The 14,390-nt window shown below is 45.0% G+C and overlaps 1 protein-coding gene across 1 annotated transcript in view; it reads left to right on the top strand.

Annotated features, from left to right (window-relative positions):
• The window catches only part of asic2 (acid-sensing (proton-gated) ion channel 2), a 623,897-nt gene that overhangs the window by 2,283 nt on the left and 607,224 nt on the right, over positions 1-14,390 (top strand). The window contains exon 2 of the mRNA XM_072693188.1: positions 2,332-2,970. Coding sequence (XP_072549289.1) covers positions 2,362-2,970 — 609 coding nt within the window. The 5' untranslated portion in view covers positions 2,332-2,361. The remainder of the gene's footprint in view (positions 1-2,331; positions 2,971-14,390) is intronic.

Below are 14,390 nucleotides of genomic sequence, written 5' to 3'. Positions count from 1 at the left end.
TGTCACATGTGTCGTCTTTCAGGAGCACATCAGCGTCACTCACTGTCTCCAGCTCCAGCCTCATCCATGCCTGTCGTTCCACCACAAATGTGTGTGTGTGTGTTCAGTGATGCCTTTGGCATGGCTGTAAAACTGATGACACAAAGTACTGCTCTGATTTAACACTGGTTGGAGTGTGTGTTGGAGGTTGTGTGTGTGTGTGTGTCTGTATTTAACATTCTGTGCGTTAATGATATCCTTTGTGGATGTGTGACTGATGTGTGTGTGTGTGTTTTGATGTTTTGGGCATGTTTTAAGGGATCTGTCTGTCCTGTTTACCTGAAAAGGTGATAGCCATGACTGGAGGTTCCAGCAAAGACATTTAAACTCAAGCAGGAAGTCCTGCTGTTACACTCCTGGACTTCTCTGGAGTGTAGGAGTGTCGCAGTACACTGTTCTACATCGAGTTGTTCAATATGAGCCCCTCAATTCAGCACACCTGGGTACCGAACAGCATTCATCAGACTGGAGCAAATATAGTACTGGTTTTAATACAGATTATTCTGCATGAAGTGTAATACAAATGAGACCAGCAAGCCCACAATGAGTGCAGACCAGCCTGCCTATGAATTACTTTCATTGAAAGTCAATGAAAACAAAGATTCCAATCCCAGTCGTTTCGGGGCATTTCTATTGGTCCATTTATCATAAAATTTGGACTGAATTGTTCCAACAGCCAGATTTACATTGTCTCAAAAAGTGAAAACCTCTAAAATGGAAATCCAAGGTTTTTGCATGACAGTGGCGCCTATGTCTGCTGTATGAGTATGCCGTATTTTTGTATATATTTGTGTTCATCAGCACATCCTAACTGCACTCCCTTTTTTTTTTTAACACTGCCAGTGTATTGATTTCTACCTGGGCTGTCACTGCTAATTCTACTGGTCATTAAGTAACATGTTGATTATCTACTTATTAAATGTAATGTACCTTGATTGTCATTAATACTTGTACAGTCCCATAAAATACCTGGCTTATTCCCAGCTTAAAAAGCCAGGGTCAGAGCACAGGGTCAGCCATGCTACAGCAGCCCGTAGCAAAGGACCTGGGCATTGAACCCACAACCCTGTGCTTAATAACCCAGCACTCTAACGACTGAGGTCCTGAGGATTATTCCCAGTTTTCTCCTTAATTTAGTCAAAAGTCATTTTCACCCACCAGCAGGAAGGAGGAAGGCTGGCTGATGATGGTGGAAAAGATGCCAGAGAGAGCAAGGCAAAGATGACACGGATGACTGTGGTACACTGGGTATTGAACTCCTGACCTCCTGACGATAGAGAGCGAAGCCAGTGGTGCTCTTTTAGACTCCTGGCCTTGGATGGCTGTGAAAACACCAGGCTTTAAACTCATGACCTCCTGACGATAGAGAGAGTGCTCTATTGGATCCACTGGCTGTGGATAGCTGCATCATCACCAGGGACTGAACTCATGACCTCCTGACAATAGAGAGCAAGGCCGATTGTGCTTTCTTGGAATCCTGGCTACGGGTGGCTGTGGCATCACCAGGGATTGAACTTATGACCTCCTGACAATAAAGAGTGAAGCCAGTCTTGCTTTCTTGAACCCCTGGCCATTGATGACTATGACATCACCAGGCAATTAACTCATGACCTGATGGCAGAGAGCAAAGCTAGTCATGCTCTCTTAAACTCCTGGCTGTGGATAGCTGTGGCATGACCAGGAATAGAATTCATGACCTCCTAACAATAGAAAGAGAGGTTAGCTGTGCTCTCTTGGATCCCTGGCCTCATTGGAGATTGAACTCATGACCTCCCGACAAAAATCACGACTTCAGTCCACAGATGGCTACAATGTTGCCTGAGATTGAACCCATGACCTCCTGACAATAGAGAGTGAATCCAGTGGTGCTTTTTTGGACTACTGGCCAAGGGTGGCTGTGGCATCACCAGGGATTGAACTCATGACCTCCTGATGATAGAGCCAACACTTTGATGTCCGTTTGCTGATTATTTAGAAGATTAACTGAGCCAGAGTTTCAGGAGCATGTATTGGAAAAAAAATTAACTGGGACATCTTTAAAAAAGACTGTATGGCAGAAAATTTGTGCATCTACTCATTAACATAAGTGAGGCTGTGTAAGAGAGACTAAGATATGCATAATCATATGCAAATTGCCAACTAATCACTGCCCATTCACTAAAAGCTTGTTTAATCATTTTTTAACGAGTAATTGAGTTTAATTGGGTAATCGTGACAGTCCTAATTTACAGTACATTACCATTATTCAAATACTGCAAACTGCACTGCACTGACACACATTGTTCCCTGCAGGTGTGTGTGTGTGTAAATGCACTGGCACTGATGATGGAGCTAAAGGACAGCTGTGGCAGTGAGGGCAGCCATGAGACGGACAGCGGGGTTATGGGTAGTCTCGGAGGCCCGTCATCCTGGGACTCGTTCGCCCAGCGCACCACTTTGCACGGCCTGCGCTTCGTTTTCCCCCACGCGTCCTCCTCGTCCCGCCGCTCCGCCCTACGCCGGCTGCTCTGGAGCGCCGCCCTGCTGGCCTGCCTGGTGCTGCTGGTCCTGGAGAGTGCCGAGCGGGTGGCCCATTTCCTCCAGTACCCCCACGTGACCAGCGTGGACGCTGTGGTGTCCGGCAGCCTGGTTTTCCCAGCCGTCACCGTCTGCAACCTCAACGCCTACCGCTTCACGCGGCTGAGCCGAAACGACCTGTACCACGCCGGAGAGCTGCTGGCCCTGCTGGACGTGCACCTGCAGATCCCTGAGCCACACCTGGCTGAGCCCCACGTTCTGACCTTCCTCACAGAGAAAGCCAACTTCAGCAACTTCCGGCCCAAGCCCTTCAGCATGCGCGAGTTTACGGAGCGAGTGGGCCACGACCTGAAGGAGATGATGCTCTACTGCCGTTACCAGGGTCAGGAGTGCAGCCACCGGGACTTCAAAACCGTGAGTATCTGCTGGGAACTCTGCTCAGGTCTGGTTGCTTCGGTTCATTGGAAGTCGTGGGCCCAGCTTTGGCCCTATGGTGCTATTTGGTGATTGGTGATTACATTTATGCTTAGATTTAGTTGTATTCTGGACGATGTTTTGTATGTAGGGCCTTTGCTAATCATGCAGAAGCCCAGGATTCCCATTTCGATGCACCTCTGCTATCATACGCTACGCTATGCTAAGCTGGAGCAGGAGAGGCTTAAAGTGAAGGCGTGTTTAAGTTTTCATGGCAGGCTAGTTCTTCCTGCAGCGTTCAGGAGTATAGAGCCAGACGGACTGGATTTGGAGATGGAGTTGGGCAGCAGGGGTGCACCGAGGCCTTGCTGTTGACTTCTTTTAACTCTGCAGTCTTTAGTTCTAGAGGGGTTTAAATTAGAGGGGTCTGTAGTTCTGCACTGCTACTTTCTAGCCTGTGGGCTGCTTCAGTTTGAGCTTCCGTTACTGAACACTTGTTAATGAGGTCATTCATTGGAAACCTATATTTTTAATGGAAAAGTGAAAATATAGGTTTTTAATAGAAAGGTTACTTGTGGTTTATGTGCTCTTGCTAATTCACGGCTGTTACTTGTTTTTAAATGATACCCCAGGATGCCTTACATCACTACATTATATTAATGTAGTTACTGCACTGTTACATTACACATAATTCATTCTGTATATTACATTATATTAATGTAATTATTACTGCACTACAATCACTTTTTACGCTTTTATGCCTCTATCATGCTGCTCTCTTGTTTGATTTTGCTGCTGTAAAAACTGACTTTCCCTGTGGGATAAATAAAGTGATCTATCTATCTATCTATCTATCTATCTAAATGATCCAGACAAGCACCCTCTGCTGGAGAATCTTCACACTGCAGCACTGAGCAGTAAATGTCCCCTTGCTGAAGTTCACGCATTTCTTATAAACACTAAAACGATGTGTTTTCATCACTATAGCAGAGTACATCACCAGGCCTTAGTCCCAGGGGTATACACTTGGCCAGCAAGTGAACAGTCAGTCCTTGTTTTTAAAGGTAAATGTGTTAGAAGCAAGAAAATTGCCATCAGGATTTGAACCACTTTGACAAGACCTAGATTATGATGTCTAGACGACTGGATCAGAGCATCTCCAAAACGACAGGCTGGTCTTATGTGGTGTTTCCAGTTCCCAGTGCAGTGGTCAGTACCTCCCAAAAGTGCTTCAAGGAGGGACATAAGCTGGTCATGAGCTGGATACAAGGTTAATAAGGCTTATTGATGTGATCTATGGAGGCCCCATCTCACAACTTACAGGGCTTAAATGATCTGCTGCTTGCTGATGTCTTGGTACCAGATACCATAGGACATCTTCAGAGGTCTTGTAGGGGTCAGAGCTGTTCTAGCAGCACAAGGGGGACCTACACAATATTAGGCAGGTAGATTTAATGTTCTGGCTGATCTGTGTATGTTCCCCACTGATTGAGAGAAGTAGACATACCTGCACAGCCTGTAGTTCTCTTTTTTTTGCGGGGTTGGTTATAGGCCACTTTTGGTAACCTGGATTTTTCTGGGGAGGTAAACCAATGCTGGTGGGTCTGGTCATGAATGGGAGAGGTAACTGGTCTGGATAATGGATGCTCTGCTGGCCGATGTTTAGTGATTAACCATAGACATTAAATGGACTGTAAATAGCTTACATGAATTTGGTGATCGGCAGCTTCTGGAGAAGACAGCTCCCAACTTTGAACTCTCAGTCCTGTCCTGATGATGCAACATATGGCTTCAACATATGGCTCATACGCCTCCTTCTGTTGTTGTTATGATATTTACTATGCTATCTGACTCAGTCATGATATCTGGCACTTGTCGGCCATCCTTGCTGTGTTTGCTTCTCATGGTCAGAGGCTTCATCAAGCAATTGTGAGAAAGACTGTAATTAAATATTGTTATTATTATGAATGGTCAGTCTAGAGCTGTGACTATTGGCTGTATTAGTAATTCATATTACTAATACAGCCATATATTATACGATTCATATTTTTCCCATTTTTGTATTTCTTTATCATTTTTGATTTAGTATTTCTTTGTTTTTCTACTCTTTGATCTGTACGAAAGTGGATGTAAATATACTACATCACCAAAAGCATAGCTGCCATCATTTACAGCAATATAATTTATTATACTCTGTTGTGCCTCACGCGTGAAACATGACCATGCTCAAATTTATGCTTAGCTATGGTCAACTCGCTATACAGGGTGGGCCATTTATATGGATACACCTAAATAAAATGGGAATGGTTGGTGATATTACATTAAAACCAAGCACACCATTGTTTTTCTTGTGAAATTCTCAATAAGTTTGATGTGTCACATGACCCTCTTCCCATTGAAAAAACTAAAGTTGGATCCAAAATGGCCGATCTCAAAATGGCCGCCATGGTCACCACCCATCTTGAAAAGTTTTCCCCCTCCCATATACTAATGTGCCACAAACAGGAAGTTAATCTCACCAACCATTCCCATTTTATTCAGGTGTATCCATATAAATGGCCCACCCTGTACATGCCAAAGTGATTGGTGATGTGGTATTGTGGGAAGTGTGGTTCATTAGCTACAGTTACCGAAGCCAGCGCAAGCGGGTTGGCGATTGCGATAAGGGGTCTGTTGACCACACATGCACGACCACTCGACCACTCATCGTAAGAAGCAAGCAAACGTCCAGTGCGTTTAAATGCACAGTTGCGTTACTTATGGCACAGAATGGTGAGATGCTAGCTAGCATATTAGCTAGCTAAAGCTATCTGCCCAGTGGACCGATAAGGGGTCTGACGAAATTGCATGACCACTCGACCACTCATCGTAAGCAACAAGCAGACATCCAGCATGTCTAAATACACAGATGCGTTACTTACGGCATAGAATGGTGAGATGCTAGCAAACATATTAGCTAGCTAAAGCTAGCTGCCCAGCGAAACAAAGGATACGCAACTGTTATCTAGTATAAGGAAGATAAAACATGTCTTTAATCTGCAGCCAGACAACACCTACATGCACGTCTGTCTCCACCCACTGGAGATGTGGTTGCCATGGCGCTCGGTCGCAATACCACTTGTTGATAAAAACCTGGGGGCCTACGGCAACAAGGATGTACAGGTTAACATGTGTTGGTATGTACAGTCGTTTAGTAGCATGGTGACATTTCAGGTGTGATGCCAGGTTGTATTTCTCATATTAAGTCACTTATTTAAGACTGTCCACAAGGGAGCGCTATTAACAGAGAGAAGAACAAAGTAGCATTAGGCCACATTTTTTAAGGTGCTACAAGTCCTGGACCTGGATCCAGTTTACTGTCCTGGACTAATTGGCCATGTAGTGCCACACCTACCAAGGATACCAAAGTCTGTGTATGAGTGTGAAGAACCCAGTTTTAAAGGTTTAAAGAACCTTCACTTGATGTAAAGGTCAAGGTAAAGGTTCTTCACAATGTAATGGTTCCAAAAGTGGTTCTTTTACACCATTGCTAAAAGAACAGCAGTGGAACTTCTGTGTTACTGGTGCTCCATCCAGTTTTTTTGGGATGAGCTGGAAAGTTGGGGATGATGAGGTGGGGTGGTGATCATCATCCAACATACTGACCTTACTAACGTTCTTGTCGCTGAATGCAGTCAAATCCTCACAGCAATGCTCCTCCAAAATCTAGTAGAAAGCCTTCTTCCCTGGACAGTAGAGACATTCACTCCAACAAAAGCAGGATCAACTCTTTTTAATACCATTAATTTCAGTAGAAACAATGAATGAACAGGTGTCCCAATACTTTTGTCCTTTTTTTTTGGTCCATTTTACGGTTATACTCGCTTTGACTAGAGATTTCTTTAGTCGGCGGCGTGTTTATGTATATTTTGGGGGTGTAAATATAATATGACGAGTCAGGACTGTGATGTAACAGTTTTGGGGTTTTGGAATTGCCTCGTTTTCCAGCTCTGTTTTGGTTCAGAGCGGAGAGAAAGGACAGCAGTGTTTGAGTCTGTGTACTGAATTCCCATTATTCAGTATACCAAGAAAAGTATAGCTGGACATTCTAGGGTCCATTTTAAGACAATAAAAACACTGCAGGCCGGTTCTTCAGATTTAGGATTATGCCTAGTCGTGATCTATGTGGCACAGTGTGGGTTTAGGCTTAATCCAGACCTGGCAATCAACACAAAAAACCACCCCAAGAGATGGAGGATAATTTCAGACCTGCATAATCATCACACATGCTGCCAGTTAATCACTGCAGATTCATTAAGAAGGTATCGCTAATCGATGCTTTCTTCTCAAGTAATGGACTTTAATCGAATAACGGTGAAAGCCACAGTTCAATCATACCTCAGTAATGTAATAACCATTTCATCCAGCATTTTTAATGTCTTTAATCTCAGTGAGAGCCTCGGCTAAACTACAGAACTGCTCAGCTCAGATGCTGATGCCTCTGTTAGCCGAGCACCCTGCCGTGCTCCCGGAGTCCCCCGTGCCATTTAGGGTTCATCTTGCTTGCTCTGCAGGTGTTGTCTTCTCACATATAGAGGGGGATGTGAAATGACTGTGTGCGGCGGGCTGCTTTGAAGATCCCCCTTTTAAGATAAGTGTGTGTATGTATGTGTGTGTGTGTGCAAGTTCTGTCTCCCCCAGGAACTAGATATCAAAGGCAGGCATTAGTCTGGCTGGCCGTGTGTGCTCTACTGTGACCCTACACACACACACACACACACACTTTGCTCGCGGACGATGGCCGGCTCTGTGGGTGGCAGCGTGGCAGGAGGATGGCTCATGTCCCGTTCCTCATATTCTAGGAAGATGAGGCTGTCTGTTTAGGATGCAGCGCGCGTGGACTATTTCTGCCTATGCCACAGCGCTAATATGCTAGCAGAGTGAAGTGTGGGTGGAACAGTGAAAAAGCATGGATGCCTGGCCACTGTAATAATGGATGGTCAGTTCAGCTTCATGTGGTGACCAATCAATTTAGCTAGTTTCACTAGCGAGTGGGATTTATGTCAATGTCAGAGGTGTAAATATGACGAGTCAGGACTGTGATGTAACAGTTTTGGGGTTTTGGAATCGCCTCGTTTTCCAGCTCTGTTTTGGTTCTGCCGGACTTTCTTTTGAAGGAGCAAAAGCAGTGTTTGAGGTTCTGGTTATTCAGCTCCGCCGAGGAAAACACGGGTTTCCATTCTAGGGCCTCTTTAGTAATTCATTAATCAGCCATTCAGCATTTTAAGCAGTAAAGGCAGCTTCCTAAAGGACAGCGACAGACTGTTTGCAACGAGTCCCAACACGGAGGCCGTGCGGATACAGGGACCATGTCCAAATACACCATGTCCAAATGTTTGTGGACACCCCGTGTAACATGCATTCACCTGCGCCCTCTGAGTGGCACCAATTGCTGACTATCCACTGCTGCAAATGTACAAATACACACACACAGCTGTAGAGAAGTACTGCCAATAGAATAGGACTCTCTGGAGCAGATACCATGCCAGGCATGGGCTAGGCCCCTAGTATAAAGCCCCCTAGAACTGAGCTGTGGTGCAGTGGAACTGCTGTGTTACTGGGGCTCCATCTAATTCTTCTGGGAAGAGTTGGGGAGTTGGGGATGAGGTTGGTGGTGATCTCCCAACATCCTGGCCTCACTAACGCTCTTGTTGCTGTGTGCAATCAAATCTTCACAGCAATGCTCTTCTAAAATCTAGTAGAAAGCCTTCTTCCCTGGACAGTAAACACAGTTACTCCAACAAAAGTGAGGATAAACTCTTTTTTATTCATATCCTTGAATTCAGCAAAAGCAACAAAAAAGCAGGTGTCCCAATACTTTTGTCATTTTTGTTCAAGTTTGTTTATAGACATTTACATTGGTTTGTATGAAGCAAATGAAGAGTCTTGTGAGGTTCTGTGGTTCTTGTGAGTCGCCGTGTTTCATTCTAAGGTAAAAATAACAGGGTGGTAAATAGCAGGACAGCTGTAGAGAAGTACTGCCAATAGAATAGGACACTCTGGAGCAGATACCATGCCAGGCATGGGCTAGGCCCCTAGTATAAAGCCCCCTAGAACTGAGCTGTGGTGCAGTGGAACAAAGGAGGTGTGAAATTGTTCAGTATGACTGTTTTTGAACGCTGTCTCCTCCAGCATCTCTAGAGGCTTCTTCCTGTGAGGCAGAGCCCACAGAGATGTGCGGCGTTCCCACATTCTGTCACCCCGGAGGGTGTAAAAACGGCAAATTATCACTCTCCCGTTTTTTTGTTATCCCTTTTCCAACTACCCGCAAAACCAGCAGATAAAACGTAAAGATAGCATCTCTCCCGGAGTGGTCCCTGTATCCGCACGGCGTAACCAATCAACAGCTGTGAGAGCGCAGACATCATGAGCCGTGGAAGGTTGCAAAACATTTCCTTCTTGCTGAACCCCTGTGTGACAACGCGTGCTGCCTACGCGGCTACACTCCATAATTATTGTGTTTTGATCCTGAATTTATCATGCGCTGAGTCACGGCGAGGCCCCACAGAGTCAAGTCTGATTTAAGTGTAGTTTAGTTGTAAATGTTGTGCTTCCCCACCCCTCGCTGGTGGCCCGTGTGGCTCTCTGCGATGAGTCATCTGGATTAATTCACTGGTCTGGATATGGACTCCGCCATTTAAACTCCTCCGTGTTGGGACTCGTTGCAAACAGTCTGTCGCTGTCCTTTAGGAAGCTCCCTTTACTGCTTAAAATGCTGAATGGCTGATTAATGAATTACTAAAGAGGCCCTAGAATGGAAACCCGTGTTTTCCTCGGCGGAGCTGAATAACCAGAACCTCAAACACTGCTTTTGCTCCTTCAAAAGAAAGTCCGGCAGAACCAAAACAGAGCTGGAAAACGAGGCGATTCCAAAACCCCAAAACTGTTACATCACAGTCCTGACTCGTCATATTTACACCTCTGACATTGACATAAATCCCACTCGCTAGTGAAAGGCCCAGTCAAAGCTGGTGAAGCAGTAAAATGCCACGGCGACCGGTGAGAATATGGTGTTGTTGGTACGGGAGAGCAGCCCCCGATATAACAGGAATCAGGCCTCGTGACCTTGGCTTTTCCTGTGCCGGCGTCCGCTGAAGTAGAGCTAAAACCCGGCACACACCAAACTGAAAGCTAGGGGGCGCAAACAGGGAACAGGGAGTGGACGATGGAGAGAAGCATAGCCATCCATACTTGATGGCAATGGTCAAAAGTCAATCCTCACCAAAAGCCCTTCCAGCTTCAGGTACGGCTCGGCTCGACCCGCCATCCCTCACAATCCGCAGAAGACGAGCGTCCAGGATTTTTCTGTCCTGCACCAAAGTGGTGGAACGAGCTTCCCCTGGGGGTCCGAACGGCCGAGTCCAACACTCGCTGTCTTCAAACCCAGACTGAAGACCCTCCTCTTCTGAGAGTACCTGGGTGATAAGTAGAGTATTATGGTCACCTTATTGACTTGTGTTTAGTAGAGTCTAAACTTAGAGGATCTTTTTTAGCCCTATTCAAACTAGCTGAGGTTTTTCTTGGGTAAACAGTAAAGCACTTTTGTAAGTCGCTCTGGAGAAGAGCGTCTGCTACATGCCTTAAATGTTAATGTAACTCAGCTAAAAGTTAAGGCTAGCCAACGCTAGCTTTTAAGATAAGATAAGATAGTCCTTTATTAGTCCCGCAGTGGGGAAATTCCCAGTGTAACAGCAGAAAGGGATAGCAAGACACTCAGTTACAAACATTTAGATAAATAATTTACACTATATACACAATATAAATAAGAATTTAAAAAGCAATAAACAATATTATTTACAGCAAAAGACTCTTAATTGCACATGGGGGGGATATTGCACATAGTATTCCCTGAACATGAACATGTGTGTGTAGTTTAAAAGTGTGTGTGTATGTGGTCCGCTGGGAGCAGTGCTGGTTGTGTAGTCTGACGGCAGCAGGAAGGAAGGACCTGCGATACCCCTCCTTCACACACTTGGGGTGAAGCAGCCTGTCGCTAAAGGAGCTGCCCAGTGCTGCCAGAGTCTCATGCATGGGGTGGGTTACCGTCTCTTCTCTCAATTGTCTGCTCCCTCGTAAACAAACTGGCCTGCCTCACCTCAACCAACCTGAGCTAAACACACTTTAGAAGCTAAGACCTGAGAAGCCAAACCCGGAGAAGTAAGTAGCGCTGAGAGGACGCAGAGAGAGGACAAATCTAGTGAGACTTCTAAGAAGTATTAGTTGGTTGGTTGGTTGATGTGGCGCAACAGATAACACCACTACCTGTGGGCTGCCACACCATGTGGGAGACTGGGGTTCGATTCCCGGTCTGGGTGACTGGGTGCTGCGCTACACCCATAAGAGTCCTTGGGCCAGACTCCTAACACTACACTGACCCTCCTCTGTAATACGAGTCACCTTGTAAGTCGCTCTGGATAAGAGCGTCAGCTAAACGCCGTAAATGTAATGTAATGTAATGTATTTTTGGTCCCAGTGTTAAAACTGTGCTGTAATCTGTGGCCTCTGTGAGTCGCCGTGTTTCAATATGAGGTCAAATAACAGGGTGGTAAATAGCAGGACTTGATGATATGGTCAAAAATACTATTTCACCTAATATTTTTTTTCACCACAATACGCGACATTTATCAAGATACATGTAATCACTGAATAAATACTTCAGCACCGACAGATTCTTAAAAACTACTGTTTAGATCCTCTCCCGTACTGAATACAGCGATTTGCTGCACTTCATCTCATTGATCCAGTCTGATCAGCGTTTATTAAGCACCAACAATATTCTTGATATGCTCAGAAAAGCATATTTTATATCACGATACAATAAAATATCGTCATATTGCCCAGCCCTAGTAAATCTGACCATCTTTCACCCCAACCAAAGTCACAAGCGTACTACTTAGACATCAGACAACACCTTAAATACTCAATAAATTCTCAATAAGCACTCAAGATGTCAAAAGTTTGGGAACACCTTGTTGTTGTTTTTTTGTTTGTTTGTTGGTTTTCGTAGTTGGTTTGTGATAATTTAACAAACATTAAATGCTAAGCATGTGAATTCTGAGGAACACTGCAATGTCTTACATTTCTATGACTATATTAGCGGAGGAGGACTGGGACTAATAAAACAAGGCCTTCAGCTTGGGCCAGAAATGCAGGGCCACATTAAGATCCTCTAGTGCCTCTGGGCATTAGTTATGGAGCCCCATCCCAAAAAAACACTCTCCCTATCCCATCATTTATCTATCCCCTGTGGTGGCAATGTTGGTGAGGCCGTTAGCTGCCGTGCTAACACTGCTGTAGCAATGTTGGTGAGGCCGTTAGCTGCCGTGCTAACACTGCTGTAGCAATGTTGGTGAGGCTGTTAGCTGCTGTGCTAACACTGCTGTAGCAATGTTGGTGAGGCCGTTAGCTGCCGTGCTAACACTGCTGTAGCAATGTTGGTGAGGCCGTTAGCTGCTGTGCTAACACTGCAGTAGCAATGTTGGTGGGGCCGTTAGCTGGCGTGTAAATCAACCCAGCGGTAGCAGTATAAAACACGCCTGGATCAGCACCAATTCCTTTTTAATATGTAATTAAAAAGTAATTTGCAAAAACTGAAACTACTTCCAAACCATTAGCCGAACGTTTCGCACGATGAAGCAGACCTCACCGGCACGTCCTGACCAGCAAGCTAGGGAAGGAAAACGCTGCTGTGAATTTGACGTCATTTAGGAATCAGTGTTGAGCTGATCCTGTGGACTCCGAGGGGAAGCCTGAGCTGCTCTGTGAGGATCTGGTGTGTGTGTAGGGCTTGTGGGATTAGCGCTCAAAGCCTTCGGCTCTCTCTGCCGTCCTCTAGCACTCACTCAATAACACTTTGCTTCTTTCTTTCATCTTTCAAGTTCAGCGAGGTTCTGACTAATGCCGATAGTTTACTCCACTGTCGAGATGCTCTGTTTGTGGCCCGTTCCCTTTGGCTACACCGTGCTATTGGAGGACCACTTTCGTTTTCCCTCAGAACCTTACGGTGGATGGTTTATTTGGAGCAGGGGTCCTGGAGGTCTAGCACCCTGCAGAGTTCAGCTCCGGTCTATCTAAGCTCCATCTAACACACCAGGTCCCAGTAGTGAAGACCTTCAGAAGCATCTGAAGGTCAGAGCGAGGTGTGTTGGATCTGAACTCTCCAGGGCTGAGGACTTCGTTAACTAGTTATTAAGAATATTATTGAGCAGTGGTGGTTCAGCGGTTAGAGCGCCGGGATATCGATAACAGGGTTGTGGGTTCGATTCCCGGGCTCGGCAAGCTGCCGCTGTTGGGCCCTTGGGCTAGGCCCCTCTCTGCTCCCCGGGCACTGGAGTTGGCTGCCCACCGCTCTGGGGGTGTGTGTGTACTCACTGCCCCTAACACGTGTGTGTGAGTGTGTGTTCACTACCAGATGGGTTAAATGCGGAGGACACATTTCGCTGTACAGTGACAAATACCTTTATCCTTTTTACTTATTTAATGAGACTTTACCGAAACGTCCATAACTGAAGTAGTCAGTGAACTTGCTTGTGAATTAACGTCTAGCCTGACCTACTCGTAATTCACTGATATCAACGGATCATGAACAAGTTATTATTATTATTATTATTATTATTATTATCTGAATACATAATCTGCACACTTTAATGTGTTAATCTTCAGCAAATAATAATAATAAAATTAATTCTCTTACCAAGTTTGGTGTATTAATGCTTTTATTTAGCGATGTAAACACAGCGTCACTACTGTTGAGCTCATTTAATTTAATACACTTAATTTAATATGGATTAAATCTCATAACTAACTTTTATTCTCTTACACACACACACACACACACACACACACACACACACACACACACACACTTAGCTCAATCCAACCCAACGACTGATCCTCCATTTATCTCTTAAAAAAGTTGTTGAAGCTTTTTCTCTATTAAAGCTTCTGTGTTTGAGCTTCTGTGTCATGTTCGAGGCTCGAAAAGTTCTCGAAACTACACTCAGATATTATAAGAAAAATAATCAAATACCTCTAGACAGTTTATTAGGCATTATTTATTTACTTATTCGCCCCCCCCAAAAAAATAAAAATAATAAAAAAATAAATCCAAGGACATGCTAGCTAACATTTTTACTTAAATGCATTTACATTACATTTACATTTACGACATTTAGCTGACGCTCTTATCCAGAGCGACTTATAAGGTAAGGTTACTGGTATTACAGAGGAGGGTCAGTGTAGTGTTAGGAGTCTTGCCCAAGGACTCTTATTGGTGTAGCGCAGCATAGTCACCCAGTCCGGGAATCGAACCCCAGTCTCCCACATGGTGTGGTAACTTCATGGCAGGTAGTGGTGTTATCTGTTGGGCCACACCAACCACA

The sequence above is a fragment of the Salminus brasiliensis genome, chromosome 12, assembly GCF_030463535.1.
Source record: "Salminus brasiliensis chromosome 12, fSalBra1.hap2, whole genome shotgun sequence".
NCBI lineage: Eukaryota > Metazoa > Chordata > Actinopteri > Characiformes > Bryconidae > Salminus > Salminus brasiliensis.
Note: the sequence above shows the minus strand (reverse complement) of the source record. Positions and strands in the feature narration are given on the sequence as shown.